At 46.8% G+C, this 23452-nt stretch overlaps 1 protein-coding gene across 1 annotated transcript; it reads left to right on the top strand.

Moving 5' to 3' along the window:
• The first annotated feature begins 1057 nt into the window (after positions 1–1057).
• LOC143819244 (cytochrome P450 2U1-like) lies at positions 1058–23259 on the top strand. The gene is made up of 5 exons (XM_077300654.1): positions 1058–1870; positions 14634–15269; positions 17481–17642; positions 20650–20817; positions 22716–23259. Exons 1-5 carry the CDS (start codon positions 1255–1257, stop codon positions 22892–22894), a joined length of 1761 nt encoding a protein of 586 aa, XP_077156769.1. The 5' UTR covers positions 1058–1254; the 3' UTR covers positions 22895–23259.
• The last annotated feature ends 193 nt before the right edge of the window (positions 23260–23452 follow it).

Raw genomic sequence — 23452 nt, 5'->3', positions numbered from 1 at the left:
AGTGGTGACCTGTGTAGACACTGCTGTGGCCTTCCCAGGCCAATGCCTCTACAAAGCAGATGTTTTCTCCAGAACTGATGCCTTCCTTCCCTTATCCATTCCCCTCCCCTTTCTTTATGTCTCTTTCTTTCATCCCATCTTTCTCACTTTCATCTTCCTGAAGGTTTTCAGGCCGCCACCTGGAAGCTGGCAACCGAGCTGGCTTCACATGGAAGAGTCAGGAATCAAACCGAGCTCTTGAGATTAGAGTCTGCTACTCTTTAACCACATCACCACACTGGATCTCAAGACTGAGTGAGGAGTGAGGGGGAGGAGGGCCAGATTCAGGGCTTTGCCTCAAGTTTATTTATAATGCATCTCTTTACATTTTCTTGCAAACTTCATTGATATTCTGTTGCTCATTCCTACAGCCAAATTAGACATTTAGGGACTTCTTGCAACGTGCCTGGGTTTGCCCATCTTGAATAATTTGGAAACATTTTTTTTCTTTCCATCTCTTTCTAGCACAATGTTACCCCACCCTTTGCTCGGGATGGTATATATGTGTTTCTTGGTTCCCCATTTGATTTCCCACAACACTCTGAGGCAGGTTAGGCACAGTGTGTGTTATTGACCTTTTGGGCAACCTTTTGGGCAGTCTGGGGATTTGAATCTGGGTCTTGCAGTTACAAGTGGCCAAACCGTGGCCCTCCAGATGTCCGTGGGCTACACTTAATGGTAATTGTGGTCTGTTGAGTGGACCACAGTTTGGCCACCTCTGTCCTAGCATAATCATGTAGTGGCAGCACAACGATGGCATCTTCAACAGCATCCTTATAACAGACTGTCAATTAACCCCCAATATGCTTTTGTTAAACTCAACAATGGCCACAGGATTGGGAAAGGTCAGTTTACATTCCAATCCCAAAGAAGGGCAATGCCAAATAACGTTCAAACTACCGCACCATTGCAATCATTTCTCATGCTAGCAAAGTTATGCTCAAAGTCCTACAAGCTATTTGTCTTATTTGTCTCTTGAGAAACCTATATGGAGGTCAAGAAGCAGAGGAGCCTGGGCAAGGGCTTGGGCGGCAGGCCGGCGCCCACGCAGCAGCATCGAGCAGCGCCAGCGGCTACTGCCCCTCGCAGGGGGTCGCCGTCTTCCAAGACGCTGCCGGTGGCCTCCGCGGCAGATCCCACCGACTCAGCGGGAGGCGATGGCCTTTGCGAGGCTGCGGAGCTCGAGCCCTGGGGCCGAAGCCTGCCTGGCCCAAGATGGGGAAGCCCCTTGAGCGCGCGAGGTGGGCGTCCCCGCCGCTCCGCCCTTCCCGCCGGCAGCCGACCAACCTGAGGGCGGGGCGCGGAGGGGGTGGCGGGCGCCGCGGGCCGCCTCAGCCAGAGCCGTCGGGCACCATGGGCCGCGTGGAGGCGCCGCCGTCCGCGCTGCTGCAGGACCCCCTCAGCTCGGCCCTGCTGGGCGCCGCGGGGCTGCTGCTGGCGCTGGCGCTGGCGCTGGCGCTGTGGGGGCTGCTGGGCCGCCGGCCGCCGCGGGGGCTCCCGCCCGGTCCGAAGCCCTGGCCCTTGGTGGGCAACTTCGCCTTCGCCGTCCTGCCCCACTTCCTGGGGCGCCGCCTGCTCCGAGCCGTCGGCCAGCCGTACCCCTACGAGGACGCGGCGCCCGGCAGAGGCTCCTCGCGGCCGTTGTCAGTGCACGTGATACTCACCCAGCTGGCCAAGGAGTACGGCAGCATCTTCTGCTTCTTCCTCGGCAGCCGCCTCTTCCTCGTGCTCAACGACTTCGAGGCCGTGCGCGACGCCCTGGTCCTCCAGGCCGACGTCTTCAGCGACCGGCCCACCTTGCCCATCGTGACCTTCCTGACGGAGCGAAAGGGTAAGGGAACCGAGGCTGCGGGCGCTGCAGGAGGGCTGGCCGGGGAGCCCAGTTCGAGGGCGCTGAGGGCGCGCGCCCGTGGTCCCCACAGCCGCGCGAGCAGGAGGCCAGCCAAGGCCAGCGAGTGACCCGCAGGGCAAACTTGGTGTCATAGCATGTTCTGTTCTGGAACAAAGATGTTTGTTCTGGCCAAAGCTGAGGCGAGAGTTCTGTAATTTTGAACCAGTCAGTGATTCCATGCTTGGTTCTCACTGTTGATTCTTGACCTCCATATAGGTTTCTCAAGAGACAAATAAGATGCTCTGGTATTCCCATCTCTTTAAGAACTTGCCACAACTTGTTGTGTTCCACACAATCAAAGGCTTTAGCATAGTCAATGAAGCAGAAGTAGATGTTCTTCTGGAACTCCCTAGCTTGCTCCATGATTCAGCGTATGTTGGCAATTTGATCTCTACTTCCTCTGCCTTTTCGAAATCCTCAGATGCTCAGCTTCCCAGCACATCAGCAGTAACTAATTTGAACGTGATCTGGTGATTGGTGCACTTTCTGGCAAAAGGTGTCACCCTGGTGAGGAACCCCCAGTCAGCCCCTCTCCCATTCTGAGCAATTGAGAAGAATACGATATAAAATCAATCAGTTCTCAGGACTCAAATCATATTCAGCTGGAGTACTGACTTCTGAACTGTGTCAATTCAGCATTAGTCACCTGCATCTCTGTTCACTTATCATTGCTGATGCACATAGCGATTTTTTTAAAAGACATTTGTGTCTGCCCTACCATCAAACTTACTTTATCACTAGCAAATTGGCATTTCATCTACAAATTGTTTAAGTTTAGTACATATTCTACAGATTTTTGTCACCTTCTGCTCTGTCACATGGCTTCCCTAGGTCAGACTGGTTTTTACACTTGTCTGCTAATTGGCTTGAGTTAGGTACAGGCAGTTGGTTGAATAAGGAATCACAGGGTGACATAATATCTTGAGGAAGTGAGCCAGTTTGTTGTGGATCTGAGGAAAAGTCAGTCCATTGCTTCTATTGCTTCTGTAGTTCTGGATCTCTGAGAATGTTGATGATGGTTTGAGGTAGAGTTTTTTGGTATGGTTGTAGATGTGCTGCTGGTGCACCGACTTGCAGTTGGGAGTAGAGAATTGAGTTTTTGAGTTTTCATCGAACCCTTTGGTAAAGTGGCTGTGGAGCAGGTGTAACTTGCACGAGGAAATTTGCTCTTAGAAGATTCTTTGGTGATGGTAGATGGTCTAGGCTTTTCCCCAGGTACTTTGGTAGCAGGGGAAGAGGCTTTTGGATATGCGGTGAAATATCCTGAACTACACAAAGGGAAGGGTTTTGAGTCAGCAAAGACTGGTTGGGAATATCCAGAAGTTTCTCAAGAAACGTTGTGTCATAAGTTGAGAAGGAAGCCTTTCCGATCCGAAGGTAACTATTACTCTTCTGTAAAAGGGGGCACTTGGCAGCCAATGAAGGTCTGTAATATCAATATAATTAAGCTTGCAGTCCAAAATCTGGGAAAAAGAGAGATTGATTGATCTTCTAGAGTTCCATTTGTTGTGGTTGAACCTTATATTGCCTATTAGCATGGCCAGCTTCTTTGGTTGGAAGCAGCGGCTAATTGTGCGAGGAGGATCAGTTAACAGGCAGGGCGGCATGTGTGGGATGGCCTTCACTGTTTTAGAGTTAGTAGAAGGAGTCTTGGCAGTATTTGCTTGCAGACCTGTTTTGGTACCACAAGGGGGAGAGGAGAGGAGCTTCTCAGAAAGGGACTTCAAAGTTGTTTTAGCCAATTCAAGTGTTATGTTGATTTGGTCAAGTTTAGTATAGATGTTTAAGAGTGTCTCCATTACTAGAGAAGTTTGTTTGGCTAGAAGCTCAAAAGTGTTGATGTTGTTCTCGCATCCAGAATTGGTTTCTTGAGGCAGGAGTTCCTTTGCAGAAAAGGTATGTTTAGCAATGGCGTCTTCTACAGTCGGCTGAGGGTTAATTTCCTCTTGTGTTTGCACCTGTCCTTTTTCTAGCACAGCAAACCTGTTAGATGTGGGGAGAGTATTTAAAATAGTTTCTGAACTGTTGTCATTTAAAAAGCATTCCATTCTTAACTGTTTTCCAGCTGTTTTCATTGGCTCAGCAGAAAGGAAGCGTCAGAGTTTTTTAGCTTTCATTGGCATAGACAGACAGCTCAGATAAGATAAACGGCAATTAGTGGAGTAGAGTAAGAAAGGAAAGTAAAGTGAGTAGATAAATAAGACTCCACTGATAAAAACTATAGGAAAATAATAAAATAAGACTGGCTTATCTGAGAGCTTTTCAAAGAAGGTATCAGTCCGCCGCCATCTTAGCCGGAAGCCCGCAAAATATAATAGTAATATCATACAATATAATTACCTCACACTGAATAGGGCAGGTCTCAAATTGATCGAATACTGTCTGGCACACAATCTGCTTGTTCTAAATGGTCTCGACCAATTTCCCGGTTCAAAGGATTTCACTTTTTGCACAACCCGTGGTAGGAGTGTACTTGACTATAGCTTATGTTCTTTCAATTTTTTCGCATCAGTTTATTCTCTGTCAATAGGCTCACACACCGAAAGTGACCATCTACCACTCCAGCTCTCATTCCAAACCCTTTATACTGTTACTCCAGACCAAACTCAACCCTCTCCCCTGGAAAACACTATGATCCTTAATAGAATTAGATGGTCACCTAATGTTGGCAGTGAATTCACCCTATTCCTTAACTCTGTTCAGATGACTAACCTAAAACAGGATATCACTAGAACTGGTTCCCCTTCTGAGATTCTAAGAACATTTGACCAAATTGCTTTGGCCTGCAGAACTAAGGCCCTACCCCTAAGATCTACTACAACCCGACCTTCTTCTTGGTTTGATAATGATTGCCTCAGTGCAAAGGTTGCTCTGAGGAAGTCATTCCATGAGGCTCGTCTGTCCAAAGACCTCACTTTGTTAGAAAACTATACACTCAAAAAAAGACACTATGAATCTTTAATAAACACTAAGAAGGGCTCTTATTATCAGGCAAAATGGGACCATCTTCTAGCAACATTTAAATCTAACAACAGCAGCTCTTTTTGGAAAACGATCGCAAACTACTTAGGTGAAAGCAACAGGCCAGTTAAATTTTCCATCCCTTCCCAAACATGGCGCAATTATTTTTCTACACTTTTTGCTGCCTCCCCAATCCAAAACAATCATCTCAGCCTACCCTCTGCTGATTCTCTTCCTAGCTGGCCTCCTGTTAGCCTAGATGAAATTGAAAACCTTATCCAAGAACTAAAATTAGGCAAATCTCCAGGGCCTGATGGTCTACCAGCTGAACTATTTAAACTAAATTCTAACTGGTGAAAACAATTCCTGGCTGTCCTTTTTACAGCCATCGACCAATCGGGAATATTCTCTGAATCCTGGCTTAACTCAATCATTGTGCCTATTTATAAAAAAGGTGGTTCCAGCTCTCCAGAAAATTACCGCCCTATTAGCCTTCTATCCATTGCCAGCAAAATGTATGCCAAACATCTAGAACTTAAGCTACTAGATTGGGTGACTTCAAATGACCTAATAGGTCCTGAACAAATTGTTCCACCTTAGACTGTTCCACCTTAGACCACTGCTTAACCCTCTACTCTCTTGCAGACAAATATCTCCATACAGGTAGGAGGAAACTCTATGTAGCTTTTATTGACCTCAAGGGTGCATTCGATTCTATCTCCAGGTGTTTACTATGGAGAAAATTGCAAGACCTTAATATTGATTCGCGCCTATTACTACTTCTAATGAACCTCCATTCCAACAATACCTGTCAGGTTAAACTTACTGAAAAGGGTCATTTAACTAATCAAATTCCCATCCTGAGAGGAGTTAAACAAGGCTGCGTCCTTGCTCGTCACTTATTCAACCTCTTTTTACATGATCTCCCAAAAACCATAAGACTCATAAATGGTCATCCACCCAAACTAGATAAACTGCCAATTCCACTTCTTCTGTATGCTGATGACACCGTTTTGCTTTCCCATTCCAGAATTGGTCTGAATAGATATCTGAATGCTTTCCACGAATATTGCCAACTCAATGACCTATCGATAAACTTTTAAAAAACCAAAGTGATGGTCTTTGCACAGAAGTGGTCTCCCTCAAACTGGCGCATTGGTGGTCATAAAATCGAGCAGGTCAAATGTTTCAAATACCTAGGAATCACCTTCCAACATAATTTGCACTGGACCAAACACAGAAATAGGATTACTTTGCAGGCTAACTGTTCCATTACCCATCTAAACCGTTTTTTCTTCCTTAAAGGCAATCAGTTTGTCCCAGCTGTCTGTCGTGTGTTTGACTCTAAAATTCTTCCCCAAATTTTATATGGTATCCCTCTGTGGATCTCAGGTTTTAACAAAAACATAGAGAGGTTACAGTCTGCCTTCTTCCGGCAGATTTTGAGAACTCCAAATTGCGTCCCTTACTCCTCTTTATGTCTTGAAACTGGACACAATCTTCTCGAAACTAAGGCCTGGATTTTCACCTTTAAATATTGGCTAAAACTGCATTTTAGGGTTCGATCAGATAGTCTATTGGCCTGTTTACTGAGAGATACTTTTAAATTTAAATGGTTCTCTACCATCCTGACTACACTCCAACAAATTGGCATTGACTACGATTACATCTTATCTCTGAATGAATCCTCCATTATGTACCAGATCAAACAAAGGCTACTTGATCAGGAATTTTAAAAAATCCATCCCACTGTGCCAGCAATCTGCTCTCCCTGTGCGCTTGGTCTCCAAGTGAAGCACAGAATAATGCCGGCTTATTTCCATAACTTGGCAAATCCCCTCTATTGCAGAGCGCTTTCGCTTGCTCGGCTTAACACCTTTCCATCCAAAGTATTACAAGGGAGATTTGCCAAGATCCCCTTCGAAAACAGACTATGCACCTGTGAATCAAGTTCTCCTGACACCATCCAACATATCCTACTGGATTGTCCCTTGTTCACTGAACAGAGAAGGCATATCATACCTCTCATACCAAAACGGAGAAACCATTCAAGAGACCTGATTTGCCAATTTTTACTGAGTGATAAGGATGCCGACGTCACTTTTATTACGGCTGAATTTCCGTCCTCAGTTTTTAAATTTAAACTGTCTGACGTATCCTGACTAACTTTGTTTATCCTGCTTATCTGCTTTATGCCAATAAAGGTATTGTATTGTTGTTGCTACAGATTTTTTCCCACAAGCACCCATGAGATAGCAAGTTTATCTACTCTATATTATGCAGTAGTTGTTGTTTTTTGAATAGCCTTAAAGCTATGTGATGAACAAGGTAATTGTGCACGGTTTATGAAGGTAATTGTCATTATCTATAGTGCAGGGTTTCGCTATCACATTTTCAGACTCTGTACTGCCTGTGTGAAGCATTGATGGACTTTGCTATAAACTAAGGTTCAGTTCCTTGTTTGGCTTTCTGAGTAGCCTTGGGCCATTCACTCCTTCTCATGATCTAACTATGTTATACTCTTCTTGGGCCCCCTGTGTCTGCCCCAGGATTGAGGAGAGCCAGGTTCAAATCCCTGCTCTGCAGTGGAAGCTCACTGTGGCCCATTATGCACGGCCGCTGAAACGGCGATTTTGGGTCACATGGAAAACGCGGAGGGGGAAGAAGCAAAGCAAACCGCTTATGCACGGGACGGGACAGGACGCAACGGTGGCTAAACCCAGAGTAACCGATTATGCACCCGGCGCCCCTGGCGCTGCTTCTGGTTGCGTTCCGGTCACCTGGAAGCTGCGCTTTCTTCCGAGTTTTGCTAACGCGGATTTTTTGGCGGCATGCACCAAATCTGCGGCTGTTTGCAGCCGGCGCTGAGCATTATTGGTGATTTTAGTCGCCGCCATTCCACCCCGAATGCGCGCTATCCACCCCGTGCATAATGGGCCTGTGTGAGTTTGGGCCAGTTACACATTCAACCTACTCAAAACGGTTGTTGTGTGAATGAAGTGGAGGAGAGAATTGCATGAGCTGCTTTGGTCCCAATTGTGTAGAAAGATGGGGTAGATGAAGTAAATAGTAGAGCTGAAGATGGGAGGTAGATAAAAGTTTGAGTTTATTCATTTTTATTTATTTAGATTTCTATACCACCCATTTCTTTGCAGCTCTGGGTGGTTTACATTGAACATTAAATAACTTACATGGAATGTTATACAGAACCATAGAATAATAGAGTTGGAAGGGGCCATACAGGCCATCTAGTCCAACCCCCTGCTCAACGCAGGATTAGCCCTAAGCATCCTAAAGCATCCAAGAAAAGTGTGTATCCAACCTTTGCTTGAAGACTGCCAGTGAGGGGGAGCTCACCACCTCCTTAGGCAGCCTATTCCACTGCTGAACTACTCTGACTGTGGAAATTTTTCCCCTGATATCTAGCCTATATCGTTGTACTTGAAGTTTAAACCCACTACTGCGTGTCCTCTCCTCTGCAGCCAACAGAAAAAGCATCCTGCCCTCCAAGTGACAACCTTTCAAATACTTAAAGAGGGCTATCATGTCCCCTCTCAACCTCCTTTTCTCCAGGCTGAAAATTCCCAAGTCCCTCAACCTATCTTCATAGGGCTTGGTCCCTTGGCCCCAGATCATCTTCGTCGCTCTCCTCTGTACCCTTTCAATTTTATCTACGTCCTTCTTGAAGTGAGGCCTCCAGAACTGCACACAGTACTCCAGGTGTGGTCTGACAAGTGCCGTATTCAATGGGACTATGACATCTTGTGATTTTGATGTGATGCCCCTGTTGATACAGCCCAAAATGGCATTTGCCTTTTTTACCGCTGCATCACACTGCCTGCTCATGTTTAGCTTACAATCCACAAGTACCCCAAGGTCTCGTTCACATACAGTGTTACCTAGAAGCTTATCCCCCATCCAGTAGGCATGCTTTTCATTTTTCTGACCCAGATGCAGAACTTTACACTTATCTTTATTAAATTGCATCTTGTTCTCATTTGCCCATTTTTCCATTGTGTTCAGATCTCGTTGAACTCTGTCTCTATCATCCGGAGTATTTGCCAGTCCTCCCAATTTGGTGTCATCTGCAAACTTGATGAGTAGTCCCTCCACCACCTCATCTAGATCATTAATAAATATGTTAAAAAGTACCGGGCCGAGTACGGAGCCCTGAGGTACCCCGCTACTCACCTCTCTCCAGTCTGATGAAACACCATTGACAACAACTCTTTGAGTACGGTTCTCTAACCAATTCCCTATCCACCTAACTATCTGAAAATCCAGATTGCAGTCCTTCAACTTATTCATCAGAACATCATGGGGAACCTTGTCAAAAAGCTTTACTAAAATCCAAGTAAATGACATCAACCGAATTTCCCCGATCCAGCAAACCTGTTACTTGGTCAAAAAAGGAAACTAGGTTGGTCTGGCAGGACCTGTTGGAGACAAATCCATGCTGACTTCCTTGGATAACCAAATCGTCCTCCAGATGTTTTCAGACCGCTCCCTTTAATATCTGATCCATTATCTTCCCCACAACAGAGGTCAGACTCACTGGTCTGTAGTTTCCTGCGTCATCCTTCCTCCTGATGGAAGACTGTAACATCAAAGCAACTTTCAATAAAACATCAAAAGATTACAATATCACATTTATAATATAAATAACAATTAACAGTAACATTGGGAGGTTAATTATTTCAGCCATGGGTGTGTGTCTGGGGGGACCAGCAGGTGTTCCAAGTCGGTCGGCCTCAACTGAATGCCTGATGGAAGAGCTCCCTCTTGCAGACCCTGCGGAAGTGTGGAGGTTCGGACAGGGCTCTGCTCTCCTCAGGGAGCTCTTTCCACCAGGTGGGGTCCAGGACCGAGAAGACTCTGGCCCTTGTTGAGGTCCGACGCCCTTCTCTGGGGCCAGGGATCCACAGCCAGTTGGAGGTGGCAGAGCAGAAGACTCTTTTGGGGGTATAGGCAGGGAGGCGGTCTTCTCAGATACACTGGGCCCAAACCGCGTATGGCCTTAAAGGTGATTACCAGATCCTTAAGCTTAATCCAGAATTCAACTGGAAGCCAGCAAAGTTGTTCGAGTACCAGCTGGATGTGGGATCTCCATGATGTTTTAATGAGAATCTTGTCCACAGCATTCTGCATCAGTTGTACTTTCCAGATCAAGGATGAGAATAGGCCTGCATAGAGCAAGTTACAGAAGTCCAGCCTAGAGATGACCGTCTGATGGATCACTGTGGCTAGGAGCTCTGGGTACAGGTAGGGCGCTAGTAGCTTGGCTTGGCAGCGGTGGTAGAATGCCAGCCTCACTACCTTTGTGAACTGGGTTTCCATTGTAAGGGAAGCATCCAGGTTCCTGGTGGAGTGCGTTGGTGAGAGCTGCACACCGTCCAGGTTGGGCAGACGTGCTTCCTCCCATGGTCCCTTCCTACCCAACCACAGGACCTCTGTCTTTGTAGAGTTGAGTTTCAGGCAACTCTGCTTGATCCATTTTGTCACTGCTTCCAGACATCTGGCTAAGGGTTCTGGGGGAGAGTCAGGGCGGTCATCCATCAGGAGGAAGAGCTGGGTGTCATCCGCATGTTGGTGGCAGCCCATCCCAAACATCCATACCAGCTGAGCCAGAGGGCGCATAAAGATGTTAAATAAGATAGGAGAGAGGACTGCTCCTTGTGGGATTCCACATGTGAGCTGGTGTTGGTTAGATACTCTCTCTCCTTTCACTACCCTCTGTCCCCGGCGCCGGAGGAAGGAATTCAGCCATTTGAGGGCCGTTCCCTGTATTTCGGTGTCGACTAGGCGGTGAGCTAGGAGCTCATGATCTATTATTTATTTATTTATTTATTATTGGATTTATATGCCGCCGTTCGCCAAAAGGTCTCACAGTGGTTCATAATAAAATATAAAATCAAAGTAAAATCACATAAAATCACATAAATACCCCAGTATTACAATAAAAGATGGCAATCTATTATATAACTTTCCCCACTTTCCCCGCTTGTTCAGAGAGAGGTCGGACGTTAATTCTGTAAGAGAGAGAGGAGAGAAAGACTGGCTGATGGATTAGGGATCTTGGATGGAACACGGGCTCTGCCCTGGCCTCAACCATATGCCTGATGGAAGAGCTCTGTCTTACAGGGCCTGTGGAAAGATGGTAATTCCGAAAGGGCCCTTAGCTCCTCTGGGAGCTCATTCCACCAGGTTGGGGCCAGGACCGAAAAGGCCCTGGCCCCGGTCAAGGCCAGGCGAACGTCCCGGGGCCCGGGACAGTCAGTAGATTCATACCCGCAGAGCGAAGAGCCCTGCGGGGGGCATAAGCAACCAAACGGTCCCGCAGGTAAGTAGGACCCAAGCCGCGTATGGCCTTAAAGGTTAATACCAACACCTTAAACTTGACCTGGAAACAGACTGGTAACCAATGAAGATGACAGAGTACCAGCTGAATATGGGCCCTCCAAGGTGTCCTAGTGAGGACCCTATCTGCCGCATTTTGTACCAGCTGTAACTTCCGGATCAGAGTCAAGGGTAGGCCTGCGTAGAGTGAGTTACAGTAGTCTAGTCTGGAAGTGACCCTTGCATGGATCACAGTGGCTAGGTGTTCCAAGGACAGGTAGGGTGCTAGTAGCCGGTCCTGGCGAAGATGAAAAAAAGCCGTTTGGGCTACTTTCGTGACTTCAGCCTCCATAGACAGGGAGGCATCAAAAGTCACTCCCAAGTTCCTGACCACTGGTGTAGATGTTAATTGTACACCATTCAGGCATGGGAGGCGCACTTCCTGATCCTGCCCTCTTCTGCCCAGCCACAGGACCTCCGTTTTCTTCCCACCTTCCCTCTTCTTTCCACTCTTCGTTGCTATTTGAAAAACTTCTTTTTGATTTCTCATCTTACTCCCATCCATTCCCTTCTCTTGCTTTGTTGTTAGGCAGGTTCTTACATTCCTTTTTTTCTCTTCCTTGTTGTTGGGCAGATTTTCCCTCTTCCTTGTAGTTGGGCAGATCCCTCCCCCCCCCCCCGCCGTTTTCACTCCTTTCTCGGACCCGTTTTATTGTTGCTCTTTGGTTGTTTCCCTCCCCTTCTCTTTCTCCGGTATTATATTCCTGCTTTAATTTTATAACCGTTAGAGGTTCCCGCTTAATTTTTTCTCTTTTGGAGAGCCTCCCTTCTCGCAGTCTGTTTAACCTCCCAATTCGTTCCAATCAGATCAGTTCCTCTCAGTCAATTTCGGTAGTCAATTCATTTTTCTTCCCCAATTAATTTCAGCAGGTCTCAATTTCCCCAATCAGTTTTTATAAGTTAATTGGTCTTTCCTCCCCCCAATTGCGTTAATTAAACTTTTCTTCCCTCCAGTTAATTTCATAAGATCAATTCCCCGCCCCCCCAATCAATTTTGAACAGTTTGGTTCCTTTCTACCCTATTTGATGTCTTTTTTCAATATAATTGTGCTGGAGCTCTGTTGCCTGGAGCCAATGGTCTCTGTGGGCTGCTGGTCACGGAGTTGGGTGGTCTTCAGCTGGTTGGATCCGATGGTTTCTGCGGCCGAGTGACCAGACGGTCCCGCGGCTGGGCGATCTCCAAGGAAGTGGTAGGCCTGAAATGAACAGAGAAGCTGGTGGGCCAGGAACGGTGGTGGGTCTGGTAGCCTAGGGCAGGCCGGGAGTTCCTTCAGCGGTGGTGCGCTAAAGAGCCGGGATGGGCTGAGCATGAGCGGGATGAGGTGCAGCTGGGCGCGTTGGTCTGCAGCCGGGAGTGGGGTTGAGAGGTGCGTCTCTGCGGCACAGTCCCCGTCGGTGTCAGACTCGCATGTCCCCCGGTGGCCTGGCAGCAGCGGCCCAATGATATCGGCTACTGGAGCGGCAGCGGCAGCCTCCAGTGATGTTCTCGGTATCCTGGGCCAGCTAGTCCAAGTTGGAAGCAAAAAGTAATCAGAGGAAGGTGAGTATATAAGGTTTTCTAGAGAAGGAACATAAGATAGGGTGGGGAGGGGATATAGGGGAAAGTCTAGAGCAGTGATCCCCAACCTTTTTATCACCAGGGACCACTCAACGCCTTTTACTGAGGCCCGGTGGAGGGGGTAGTTTACTCCTCTACTCTCAACCAATGCCCTAGTGCTCTCTGATCGCTATGGTAATGTTTAAACATCCCTGGGGGGGATGAAGTAAAAGGCCGGGGGGGGGGGAGAAGGCGTCCTTCGGGGCCCACCTCCAATTAGTCGAAGGACCACATGTGGCCCACGGCCCACAGGTTGGGGATCGCTAGTCTAGAGTGCCGCCCCCAGCACCATACCTTATTTGCCAGAGAGAAGCTGCTGTGAGGAGGGAAAAAAGGAAAATTGAAGATGCAGATAAATGTAGGTTGACTGGTGGATGGGAAGGAGAGATACCCATGAAACATGCTTCAGGCTCTGAGAAACCCAAGGAGTCAGGAGTCACTTTTATTGACACAAGATAGCAAAGCATATGATTTGGAAGCATAGCTGTGTACATGCCCTCCTGGGGCCCCTCCCCCTCCAGACCCATCATTGGCCATGGGGAAGGAGGGTCAGTGTGACTATATATGGTCATCTCTCCCAATAAATGTTTAGCTATTTTTTAAAATATATATTTAAAAGTAATTAACTCCCACCCATTCAGGAATCCCTTCCATGGCCATTAAGAAAACCCAGGGTTTTATGAACCCCTGCTATGGATAGTGTATCTGGGTAGTAAGGAAATGCCATAAACCAATTCATGGGCCAAATTTTTGACAACCTTGGCTTGGTTCATATCTCCTGAACATATGATCAAGGAAGGTGCCTTCCCCAAACATTTTACCAGACTTTTCTCTGGTTCGTTTTGCTTTTTGGGGCATATAAGCCCAACAGCTGAGGAGGATGGGTCCACGGGGGGAAGCAAAATGGACCAGTGGAATGGCATTTCAGCCTAGCTGCAAATATGAACAGAAATCTTACACCTGTAATCCTGGTAAGATGAGTGAAAAAGATCCCTCCTTTTGTGCTGTGGATCATGAGTTGTATCATTGTGGGGTGCGTAAAGACAGAGGGAGCTTCAGTCTGAGTAATGGACAGACTATTTGGTTTTCATTTATGCTGAGAAGTACTGAAGCCCCCTGCCTGGTCTTGAAGACCACTGAGTAGCCATGGATACATTTTCATTTTGACCAATAGCGTTTGTCTGTTTGTTACATTTCTTTTCCACCCTCCCTTATGCCTCAGGGTGGCTTACATTGAAGTGTATGTAAAAGAAGTATAGAAAAGCACCCTGTGCACGGAAACCATATCAGTAATGTGCTTAAGTGTGTGTTTATAGAGATGCAACGGTGGTAAACAGTTATGTTTGGTAATTGAGCACTGAATTCACAGTCTGAGAATTTTGGCTACTGGTACTTTTTAAGCACAGGTGTCTTATTCTTGAGGTCAGCATCATCATCTTTGAGGAGCAATGGTTATCCAAGATCTTTCCCCATTCTAATCCATAAGGACATACAGAGACTGAATTTATAATTTTTTCCATTCAAAGCCTGGTTCTGCCATTGACTCCCAAAATATTAACTTGAGCATATGGTTAGTACTTGGGGGAGATCTGAGTACCTCATGAGGTGACTCTGTTGTGGAGCACCTGCTATTTGCATCACATGTTCAACATGCAAAACTGCCACATGGAGAGTGGGGAATGTCTAAACCATATTTACTGTGGACAAGAGATTAAATGAACCTTCTCCCCTGCACTTTCTTTCATTCAGGTGTGGTGTTTGCACCTTATGGCCCAGTATGGAAAAAACAGCGGAAGTTCTCCCATTCCACTCTCCGCCACTTTGGATTAGGAAAGCTCAGCCTGGAGCCAGCGATCCTTGAAGAATTCAGGTTTATGAAGAATGAAATTCTGAAACATGGGGAGAAGCAGTTTAACCCCTTCCCCATTATCAGCTATGCAGCGTCCAACATCATCTGCTCTATGGCCCTCGGCAGGCGTTTTGACTACGATGATGTTGAGTTTAAGACCAGGCTGAGCCGCGTGTCACGGGGTATGGAGCTGAGCTTGAACATGTACATGATTCTGGTGAACATCTGCCCTTGGCTCTACTACCTCCCTTTTGGTCCCTTCCGAGAACTAAGGTGGAGTGAGCTTGAATTGAAAGCTTTCCTGAAGAAAACAATTGCACAGCACAGGGAAAACCTGGATGCCCAGAATCCCCGTGATTTCATAGATATGTATCTAATTCAAGTGGATGAAGAAAAAAAGACCAACAGCAAAACCAGCTTTGATGAAGACTACCTGTTACTTATCATTGCGGACCTTTTTGTTGCAGGCACAGACACCACAACTAACACAATCCTCTGGTGTCTGCTGTATTTGTCGCTTCACCCACGAGTACAAGGTAAATGGTGTCTTTTCAAACCCACTTTTATTTTTTATTTGGATGCTTTTAACCTATCCACTAAAGGGTAGATCCAACCCAATTTATAAGATCCAAACATAGTAACACAACAAATGATACATACCATCAGCAGACTTGTAAGGTATGTGTGGCTGTGAGAGGTCTGAGAGAACTGGGAATGGGCCGCAGTGATCCAGCAGGCCTCAGGTGTCTCAAAGCATTTTCCAATCATCTTCCCTTCCTCTCCCTCTCACTATTTACAGTTTCAGGCTGTAAATATTTATTTAGATCTTCCTGCACTTTGTAGACTCACAGGACTGATGCTGGTCTGCCTGTCTGCGCCCCAGAATACAAACAGTTGCTGATAAGGGCTGGCCATAACCCATAGCCCAGGAGGGACACTCCTGCACCACTCCCTACCAACTGCAGGCAAAAATGGGTCATTTGAAGGGTGGACTCTGAGGCATTGTACGATTTTGAAGTCCCACCTCCAAACCTCCAAGAATATTTCCAACCCAGGGGTAGCCAACCTACAGGTGTGGCCTGGAGAGCTCCTGGAATTACAGCTCACCTGCAGAGTATAAAGATCAGCTCCCCAGGCAGAAAGGGCTACTTTGGACAGGGTTGTGGTAGAGAAGAAACATTTAAGGCTTCCCACACAGGTTGTTGTTGAATTGAAATACTTGAGGCCTACTGCACGGGGTTGTTGTGCAGATGAAACAGGAGATAAAAAAACAGTTTCATCTGCAGAATAATGCTGTGCAGTGGCCTCAAATCTGCAGAGAGTTGCAAAGAAGAAAGACACATGGCTTGGCTGTGTCTAACCCCCGGCCAGAGCAGTATTTTAAGTGAGAAGGGGCTTTTCTGTGGCCTCCCTGTCAGGCAACTGTTTGGCAGAAGGGGAAAGTCCCCCCCCCCTCAAAAGGAAGGCCCTCAGGCTCCCCTCCGTTGCTCTTGGAAAGGCCTCCTTCCCTCAGTCAGGGGCTGTCAGAGGCTCCTTCGCAGCAGGCCTGAAGGGGGGGAGGGGGAGCACTCTGCAGCCTCCTGCCAGCTCTGTCAGGGTTCTGAGGCAATTTGCAGTTGGATATGACAGTTAGGACAGCCTTGGGGCAAAAAGGGCTGGCCTCTGTTCTCACCCTCCTTGGCAGCCCTACTGACCTGTTCTCCCTTTTGTGGTCAGGAGCAGACAGGCAGCCATTTCTCCAGATTGCTTCGTGCCTTCGGATTGGCCCCTCCGCCTGTCAGTCCAGGGCCATGGGACCAATTGTTGCCCCTCCCCATCACGGACTGAGCCCACCCCAACACCCCTTACTGTTTTATTAAGAGGGAAAAGATGGGAGTGCAGTGACAGAGGGAAACTCTAATCTTTCGTCCTCTACTATTTTCACATCAGAAGAAATTACTGTGAGCTAAGAGCCTCTTGTGGCGCAGAGTGGTAAGGCAGCGACATGCTGTCTGAATCTGTCTGCCCATGAGGCTGGGAGTTCAATCCCAGCAGCCGGCTCAAGGTTGACTCAGCCTTCCATCCTTCCGAGGTCGGTAAAATGAGTACCCAGCTTGCTGGGGGGTAAACGGTAATGACTGGGGAAGGCACTGGCAAACCACCCCGTATTGAGTCTGCCATGAAAACGCTAGAGGGCGTCACCCCAAGGGTCAGACATGACTCGGTGCTTGCACAGGGGATACCTTTACCTTTACCTTACAAAAGGAGGGGAGTATGTTGATACCTGTAGATTTCCCCAGGAATAAAAATAGCTTGTGGAAAGCTTTTCCATACGAGTGCTAACTTCCAGGTGGTCGTTGGAGATCTCCCATAAATCCAACAAATCTCCAGGCTATAGAGATCAGCTCCCCTGAAGAATATGATCATTGGGAAACTATGATTGGGCCTTAATGTTGTTTTTAAAGTTAAAACAGCAAACTTTTTAATTAGAAGTTTGGGTAAAAAACTTGGAACTGTTTGGCCAGGTATCTAAAACATCTTAGGGAAGGTGCAAGGGAAACCTTAAGGGTAAAAGCTTTCCACAGGTAGGGCTCCTCTATTGAAATAGCCCCAACCTTGGTCACCCCCCACCCCCCACGTATGCCGTTGGGTCCCTCAGAGCAGGGCTTGTGAGTAGGATCCAAACTGGTGGGCTGGACTGTGTGGGAGGACAGGGTTCTTCCAGGGGGTGGCTCAATTTTCTCCCTCACCATCTTTGTTTTCAACAGCAAAAGTCCAAGAAGAAATTGAATCTGTCATTGGCCGGGCTAGAGATCCTTCCCTTGCTGACAAGGCAGAGATGTCATTCACGGAAGCCACCATCATGGAAGTTCAAAGAATGACGGCGGTTGTCCCTCTTTCTATTCCTCGGATGGCATCAGAAACTACTGGTAGGTCTTGTGGAGGTCTGCTGCTTGTGCCACTGAGGGGGGGGGGGGTTTGTGCGTTTCAGAGACTCAAAGAAAGCCAAGGCTAAATAGGCATGTCCTGTGCCTCCTTTGTTTCTGTTGATCTGATCTGAAGCAAACTTGGAAGACAGATACTCTGCTTCAGGAAGGGTTGCCAATTCCAGCCTGGAAGATTCGTGGGGATTTGGGGGAGGTGCTATAGAAGGCAAGATTTCACCCAGAATCTCTGGGACATCATCGATTCTGCTGTCTAAAATGATCACTTTCTTCAAGGAAACTGATCTGTGTTGTCTGGAGACAATCTGCAATTCTGAGAGCTCCAGGCCCCACCTGGAGATTAGCAACCGAAGCCACAGGTGAAATGTGCAAGTCAAAATGGTACATTATGCTACAGTGATGTGTCTTCAGCCACTCCAGGCTACATGATAACCTAAAATCTTGCAATCTTGCTAAGTCACATTAAAACATTATGTTGGTATCCCTAAAACTGATGGTGATTCGGGCATGCTTTCAGACAACCGACGAGCCAGTAATAAAATAATGTAGAAGTGTAGTACTCCCTACAGGAGAGAGGTTCAAAAGTGTCTCAATTGTGAATTTGATTGACGGTTCAGACAAGGAAAGACATGACAGTCTGTGACAGTTTTGACAGAGAGAGGGGTTCATTAATTAATTTTGGAGTTTGTATACCACCCCTTATGGCAAAGTTGTCTTGGAACAGTGCATAATGCATACATGGTGTACAAAATGAAACATTGGTCTTATCTTATGGTTTCTCTTCATTGGGGTTAAGTAATCCAGGATGGTTCGGTCACGCTTCTGCTCATTCAGGTAGAGCTATTCAAAACCAAATGAATTAGGTGCCCTTATCTGGGTGACCAAAGGCTGGCCCTCCATTTTTTTACCAAGCTCCTCTGTGAAAAAAATTAGTCGTCCTGTTGACCTTGACCATCTGAGCCCCATTTCCTGGGAGATCCCCTGGATCTGGACTCTGCTTGTATATTGTCCTTGATTTCATCATGCTCCTCTTTGTGGTGTGTGTGTGTGTCCCATGAGTGGGAAATGAATGTCTTTGCCCCACCTAAGAGAAGAAACCTTCAGGTAAGACCAGTGTTTCTTCCTACTTCAGTGGGGGAAATCATGAAGGATGGTTAGCTATGCCCCAGCACAGGATGCATAAAAGAATCCGGGACACCATCCTTCATTCGTGCCCTTGTTGGAGCACTCGTCTCCCGAAGGCTGCCTCCTCCGAGACAACCTGATCCATCTTATAGTGGCTGACAAAAGTGGAAAAGGATGACCAGGTCGCTGCCTTACAGATCTCTTCCACTGGTGTTCTTGTGGTAAAAGCTGCTGAAGCAGCAGCGGCTCTGGTGGAGTGCGCTGTTACTCCTGAAGGTGGGTATAGCCTATGGGCCTTGTTGGCTCTGTGTATACAAAGTTTCAAACAACACACAATGGTGGACATGGACACTGGCCTTCCCAAATTGCGACAAGTCGGGGGAGAAGTTGATCCCTGAAGCCTTGGGGAGCTCACTTGGCAGGGCACCGCAGATTTCTTCCTCAGCCAGGAAGCCTCGGCCCAGTCAATGCTATCTGCCTGTTTCCCCGTCCGTGGTCTGGAGGCCGCAGACTAGGGTTTTTTTCCCCCTTACTTTCAGAGCAGCAGAACCCAAGCGTCCTGCTGTTCCCGTAGAAATATCTTCCATCATTAGCGAAGGTAAGGAAATGCTATTTCTGAAAGTAACTTGTGGAGCTAGCCAAACAACTTCTACCTGTGTGTAGGGCTATCCAAAAACTGAAGGTCCAGCCCTTAGTCACCCAGATAAGGCCACCCAATTCACTTGAATTTGAATAGTCCTACCTGAGCGAGGAGATGTGTGACCTAACCATCCTGAATGACTTCCCCTGCTAAAGTAGAACATGAATTTAAAAACCAAGCAGATAAACACATCATTAAAACAACAGGCAGTATAAAGCAATTTACAAGCAGTGTGGAGGGGTGACCGGGGGGGTGGGGGTGAAAAATGTTGTCTTTGTGGAACTTTATGAGCAAATGTTGTCCCCTGTAGACCAATGGGCAGTGGGAATAGCTTATCGTCTGTTTCAAAGAGTGATATGAGAATGAAGGACGAGGACTATGGTCAGGCTCTTAGAGTATGGACTGATCCAGCCCTGTCACATTTTGTTCTTCGGTTGGCAATAATTTACTTTAGTAACCCAGATAATCCACAAAAGATTTGCCTCTGCTGCACTTCAGAGCCCTGCAGGATTGCTTCCCAGTGCTTGCATGACCTTTAATTCTGATAAATTTTATCTGCTGGCAAACTGAATTTTGCCTCATGTTTACTGCTGGGCCCGAGGGCTGCTCTTGGTCCTGCCAGCACACTTTTCTTCTCCAGGCATGGGGGTTCTACTTGGAGTGTGCCTGGGGAGGATCACCTGTGCGCTCCTGGGGTGGCCCAGCCACTTAACTTCCTGTGGGACACTGGCTGACGAAGGGGCGTTTGGCTCTCAAAAGCTTGTACCCTGAAACTCCTGTGGGTCTCTAAGATGCAACTGGATTTCCGTCTAGCTGCCTTTGAAGGCTGCTGGTGAGCAGCAGCAAGCCAAACCCAGAGGCCCCCTGAGATGGTGGCAGCGCAGCAGGGGCTGCTCAATGGGTCCTGGACGGCAGCACTGATGGCAGCACAGTAGACCTGTCTGCTGCTACCAGCACTATGACCCAGATTGGAGCTCAGCAACCACTCGGATTAGCTTGCTATAGGACTGTTTTAATGTCCCAGTATGCCTTTGCACGTTCACACAATACTAAATGACAACATTTGTAAAACATTCACGCTCACGGATTTCTGCCAGAAAAGCGACCCAGTTGAACTCATGTGCTTTTAAGTTCCTTCGTTTTCAAAGGGGGGGGGGACTGTATTGGTAAAGATGCTCCATTTGAGTAATGCCTTTTGTTAAACATGTGATCCTTTAGTTTTTAAAGTGCTCCAGGGCTACACTATTCCAAAAGGAACCGTAGTCTTCTGTAACTTGTGGTCGGTGCACAGAGATCCCAGGATATGGAAGAACCCGGATGATTTCTACCCCGAAAGATTTCTGGATGAAAATGGCCGGCTTCTTAAAACAGAAACATTCATCCCTTTTGGAACCGGTAATGCAACCGGGTTAATAGAAGCAGTAAATGAAGATAGGTTCTATCTTAAGATTGTCTGTGAAATATTTTTTAAATCCTTCTGATTACTGTTTGTTATTAGGAAAATACGTAGACAAACATGGTCTTCATGGAGTACAATTTTAAAAATTATTTGCATTAAGTTGTCCTGGAGAATCCTGAAGCAACTGTTTTTCTATGGTACCGCTGAGTAACAGAATACATTCTAATTCCCCACATAATGGCATGCTGTAGCCTTTTGACATTTCGCACAAAAGATTTATTTATTTATTTATATACCACCCTCTTAGAGGGCTCAGGGCGGTTTACATAATAACATAAGAACAATACATGGAACAGCCTATAAAACATTTGATAAAGGTAAAGGTAACAGTATCCCCTGTGCAAAGCACCGGGTCATGTCTGACCCTTGGGGTGACGCCCTCTAGCGTTTTCATGGCAGACTCAATACGGGGTGGTTTGCCAGTGCCTTCCTCAGTCATTACCGTTTACCCCCAGATAAACGTGCAATAATATCTGATAATTGTAAACATATAACAGTATAGTAGTATAACCAATAAACAAACAACAGTGCAACAATACAAACAGGTCCAGCGTATATAGGGTTCTCAGGGAGGGGGCGGGGGGGGAGCAGGGGCTCTATGGCCGTGTTGGTTATGTCTGGTCTCAACCAAATGCCAGGTGGAAGAGCTCCTCCTTGCAGGCCCTGCGGAAATGTTTAAGCTCCGTCAGGGCCCTGATCTCCTCCGGGAGCTCTTTCCACCAGGTGGGGGCCAGAACAGAGAATGCTCTGGCCCTGGTCAAGACCAGGCAAACTTCTTTAGGGCCAGGGACCCTTAGCTGGTTGGTAGCTGTGGAGAGCGGGGTTCTTTTGGGGGCATAGGCAGGGAGGCTGTCTCTCAGGTACACTGAGCCCTGACCGCGTATGGTCTTGAAGGTAGATCTCTACCTTGAAGGTAGAGATGGTAGACCATGCTCATTCAAATACTGAGAGTAGGTTCCAGTTGTCTTTTCTGCTGCAGTAAAATGAAGTCCTCTCTGACCACTCAATAAGGCAGTCAAGAAAACCTGCATGTGGAAAGGCCTTGTGGGGAGGCGGTTGTAAGATGAACGAACATTGGGTGAAACTGAGTGGAAAATCTGTCCAGGTCCATTGTAATTGCTTCTATACAGCCTCTTATTCTGAAAATGTAGGGGGACCTGTTTTCTTACGAAGGTGTGGTGACTTCTGATGACTCTTCCATCACTCTACTGAGACCCAGACTAGGAACATCCCTAAGTAGCTCTACACAGAAGTGAGGTCAAAGTGGGGTTTCCTTCCAGGAAAGTGTCTTTTGGATTGTATCTTTTGCCACCACCTGTGCTGTTCCTGATGTTCCACTGACCCCTTTTCTGGGGACAGAATTTGGAGGCTGGATCTGTGGGCTGTCATGAGAGAAGGGAATTGGCAGAAAGGAGGACATTTTAAAGACCTCACCCTAGTAATGTCTCATACAACATCAGTCCTGTGCATGAGGTCAACCCATCACACCAGCCCTTAGTGTTGCAAATTGTCAACCATCAAATGGTTTGGGGTTTGTTTTTCTGGCATTTTGTCCTCCAGACTGCCTAGGTACAAGTTTTCTGAATAATGGAAACCTCAGGGAAAGATTTTGTAAAACTATATATTTCTAAACTGATTTAAGGACCTGTATTCTTAGAGCTTGGGAAGTGTATTATTTACTCCAATTCTGTTGTACATATAGGGCTCTGTAATAAGTAACTGTGGGGTGGCCTTAATGGATTTATAAGGTAGCTTGTAATAAGATCTGTGGGAGCTCTTATATACATGAACTGCCACATGCTGATCACTCTTCTCAATGGCATTTTTTTCAAAGGAAAACGTGTGTGCATGGGAGAACAGCTAGCCAAGATGGAGGTCTTCTTGGTGCTGACGAGCCTTCTGCAACATTTCACTCTCGTGTTCCCAGAAGATTTGAAGAAGCCGTCAATGGAAGGAAGATTTGGCCTGACCTTGGCTCCATTTCCATTCAACTTAATTGCCTTAAAGATATGAAGGCACACTGCAGGAGAATGCTGCATAAAGTTTGTGTTACTTGTAGGAAATTCCAGGGCAATATTTTCCATGCATTTCACTAGCAAAACCTCCAACCCTGAGCAGGGATGGAACTTGTAGCCCACAAGCTGCCCCAACCTCATCAAGCACTTTTCCCTTGGCCTGGGGACTGTTGACTAATCATTGTGAACCTCTTTTATGATTGGATGGGTGGGAATGGAAGTTTTCTAATTATATCTGTTGCAGAATGATGCATTTTAAATAATGGTGCAGAAAAATCTCTTTGGTAATTAGCTTTTTATGTCAAATTGTAAGATATAATTCAACAATGGATTCAAAATGAAATAAAATACAAAGTAGCTGTGTATCTGGATATCTTTTTTCATGTAAGAGTCATGAACATCCTTTTCAAGGGACGCATGTCGGATACCTGCAGCCCTCCTTTTAAAAGAGGACTCGCTGTAGTTTTTCATTCTCCAGGTTTTACCCACCTTCACTGTGAAAAGAACTGAGGTACAGGACACTGACTCAGTCCTCAGTCATGTCCCTCCCACCATA

The sequence above is a fragment of the Paroedura picta genome, chromosome 10 (genome assembly GCF_049243985.1).
Source record: "Paroedura picta isolate Pp20150507F chromosome 10, Ppicta_v3.0, whole genome shotgun sequence".
NCBI classification, from domain to species: domain Eukaryota; kingdom Metazoa; phylum Chordata; class Lepidosauria; order Squamata; family Gekkonidae; genus Paroedura; species Paroedura picta.
This window is presented reverse-complemented; position numbering and strand designations above follow the sequence as displayed.

Bases quoted from the DNA above. Each gene is read 5' to 3' on its own strand.
- LOC143819244 (XM_077300654.1), top strand. From the start codon at position 1,255: ATGGGGAAGCCCCTTGAGCGCGCGAGGTGGGCGTCCCCGCCGCTCCGC. The intron at 17,643-20,649 runs GTAGGTCTTGTG...TAGTTTTTAAAG, and splicing joins GATGGCATCAGAAACTACTG to TGCTCCAGGGCTACACTATT. The intron at 20,818-22,715 runs GTAATGCAACCG...TTTTTTTCAAAG, and splicing joins ATTCATCCCTTTTGGAACCG to GAAAACGTGTGTGCATGGGA.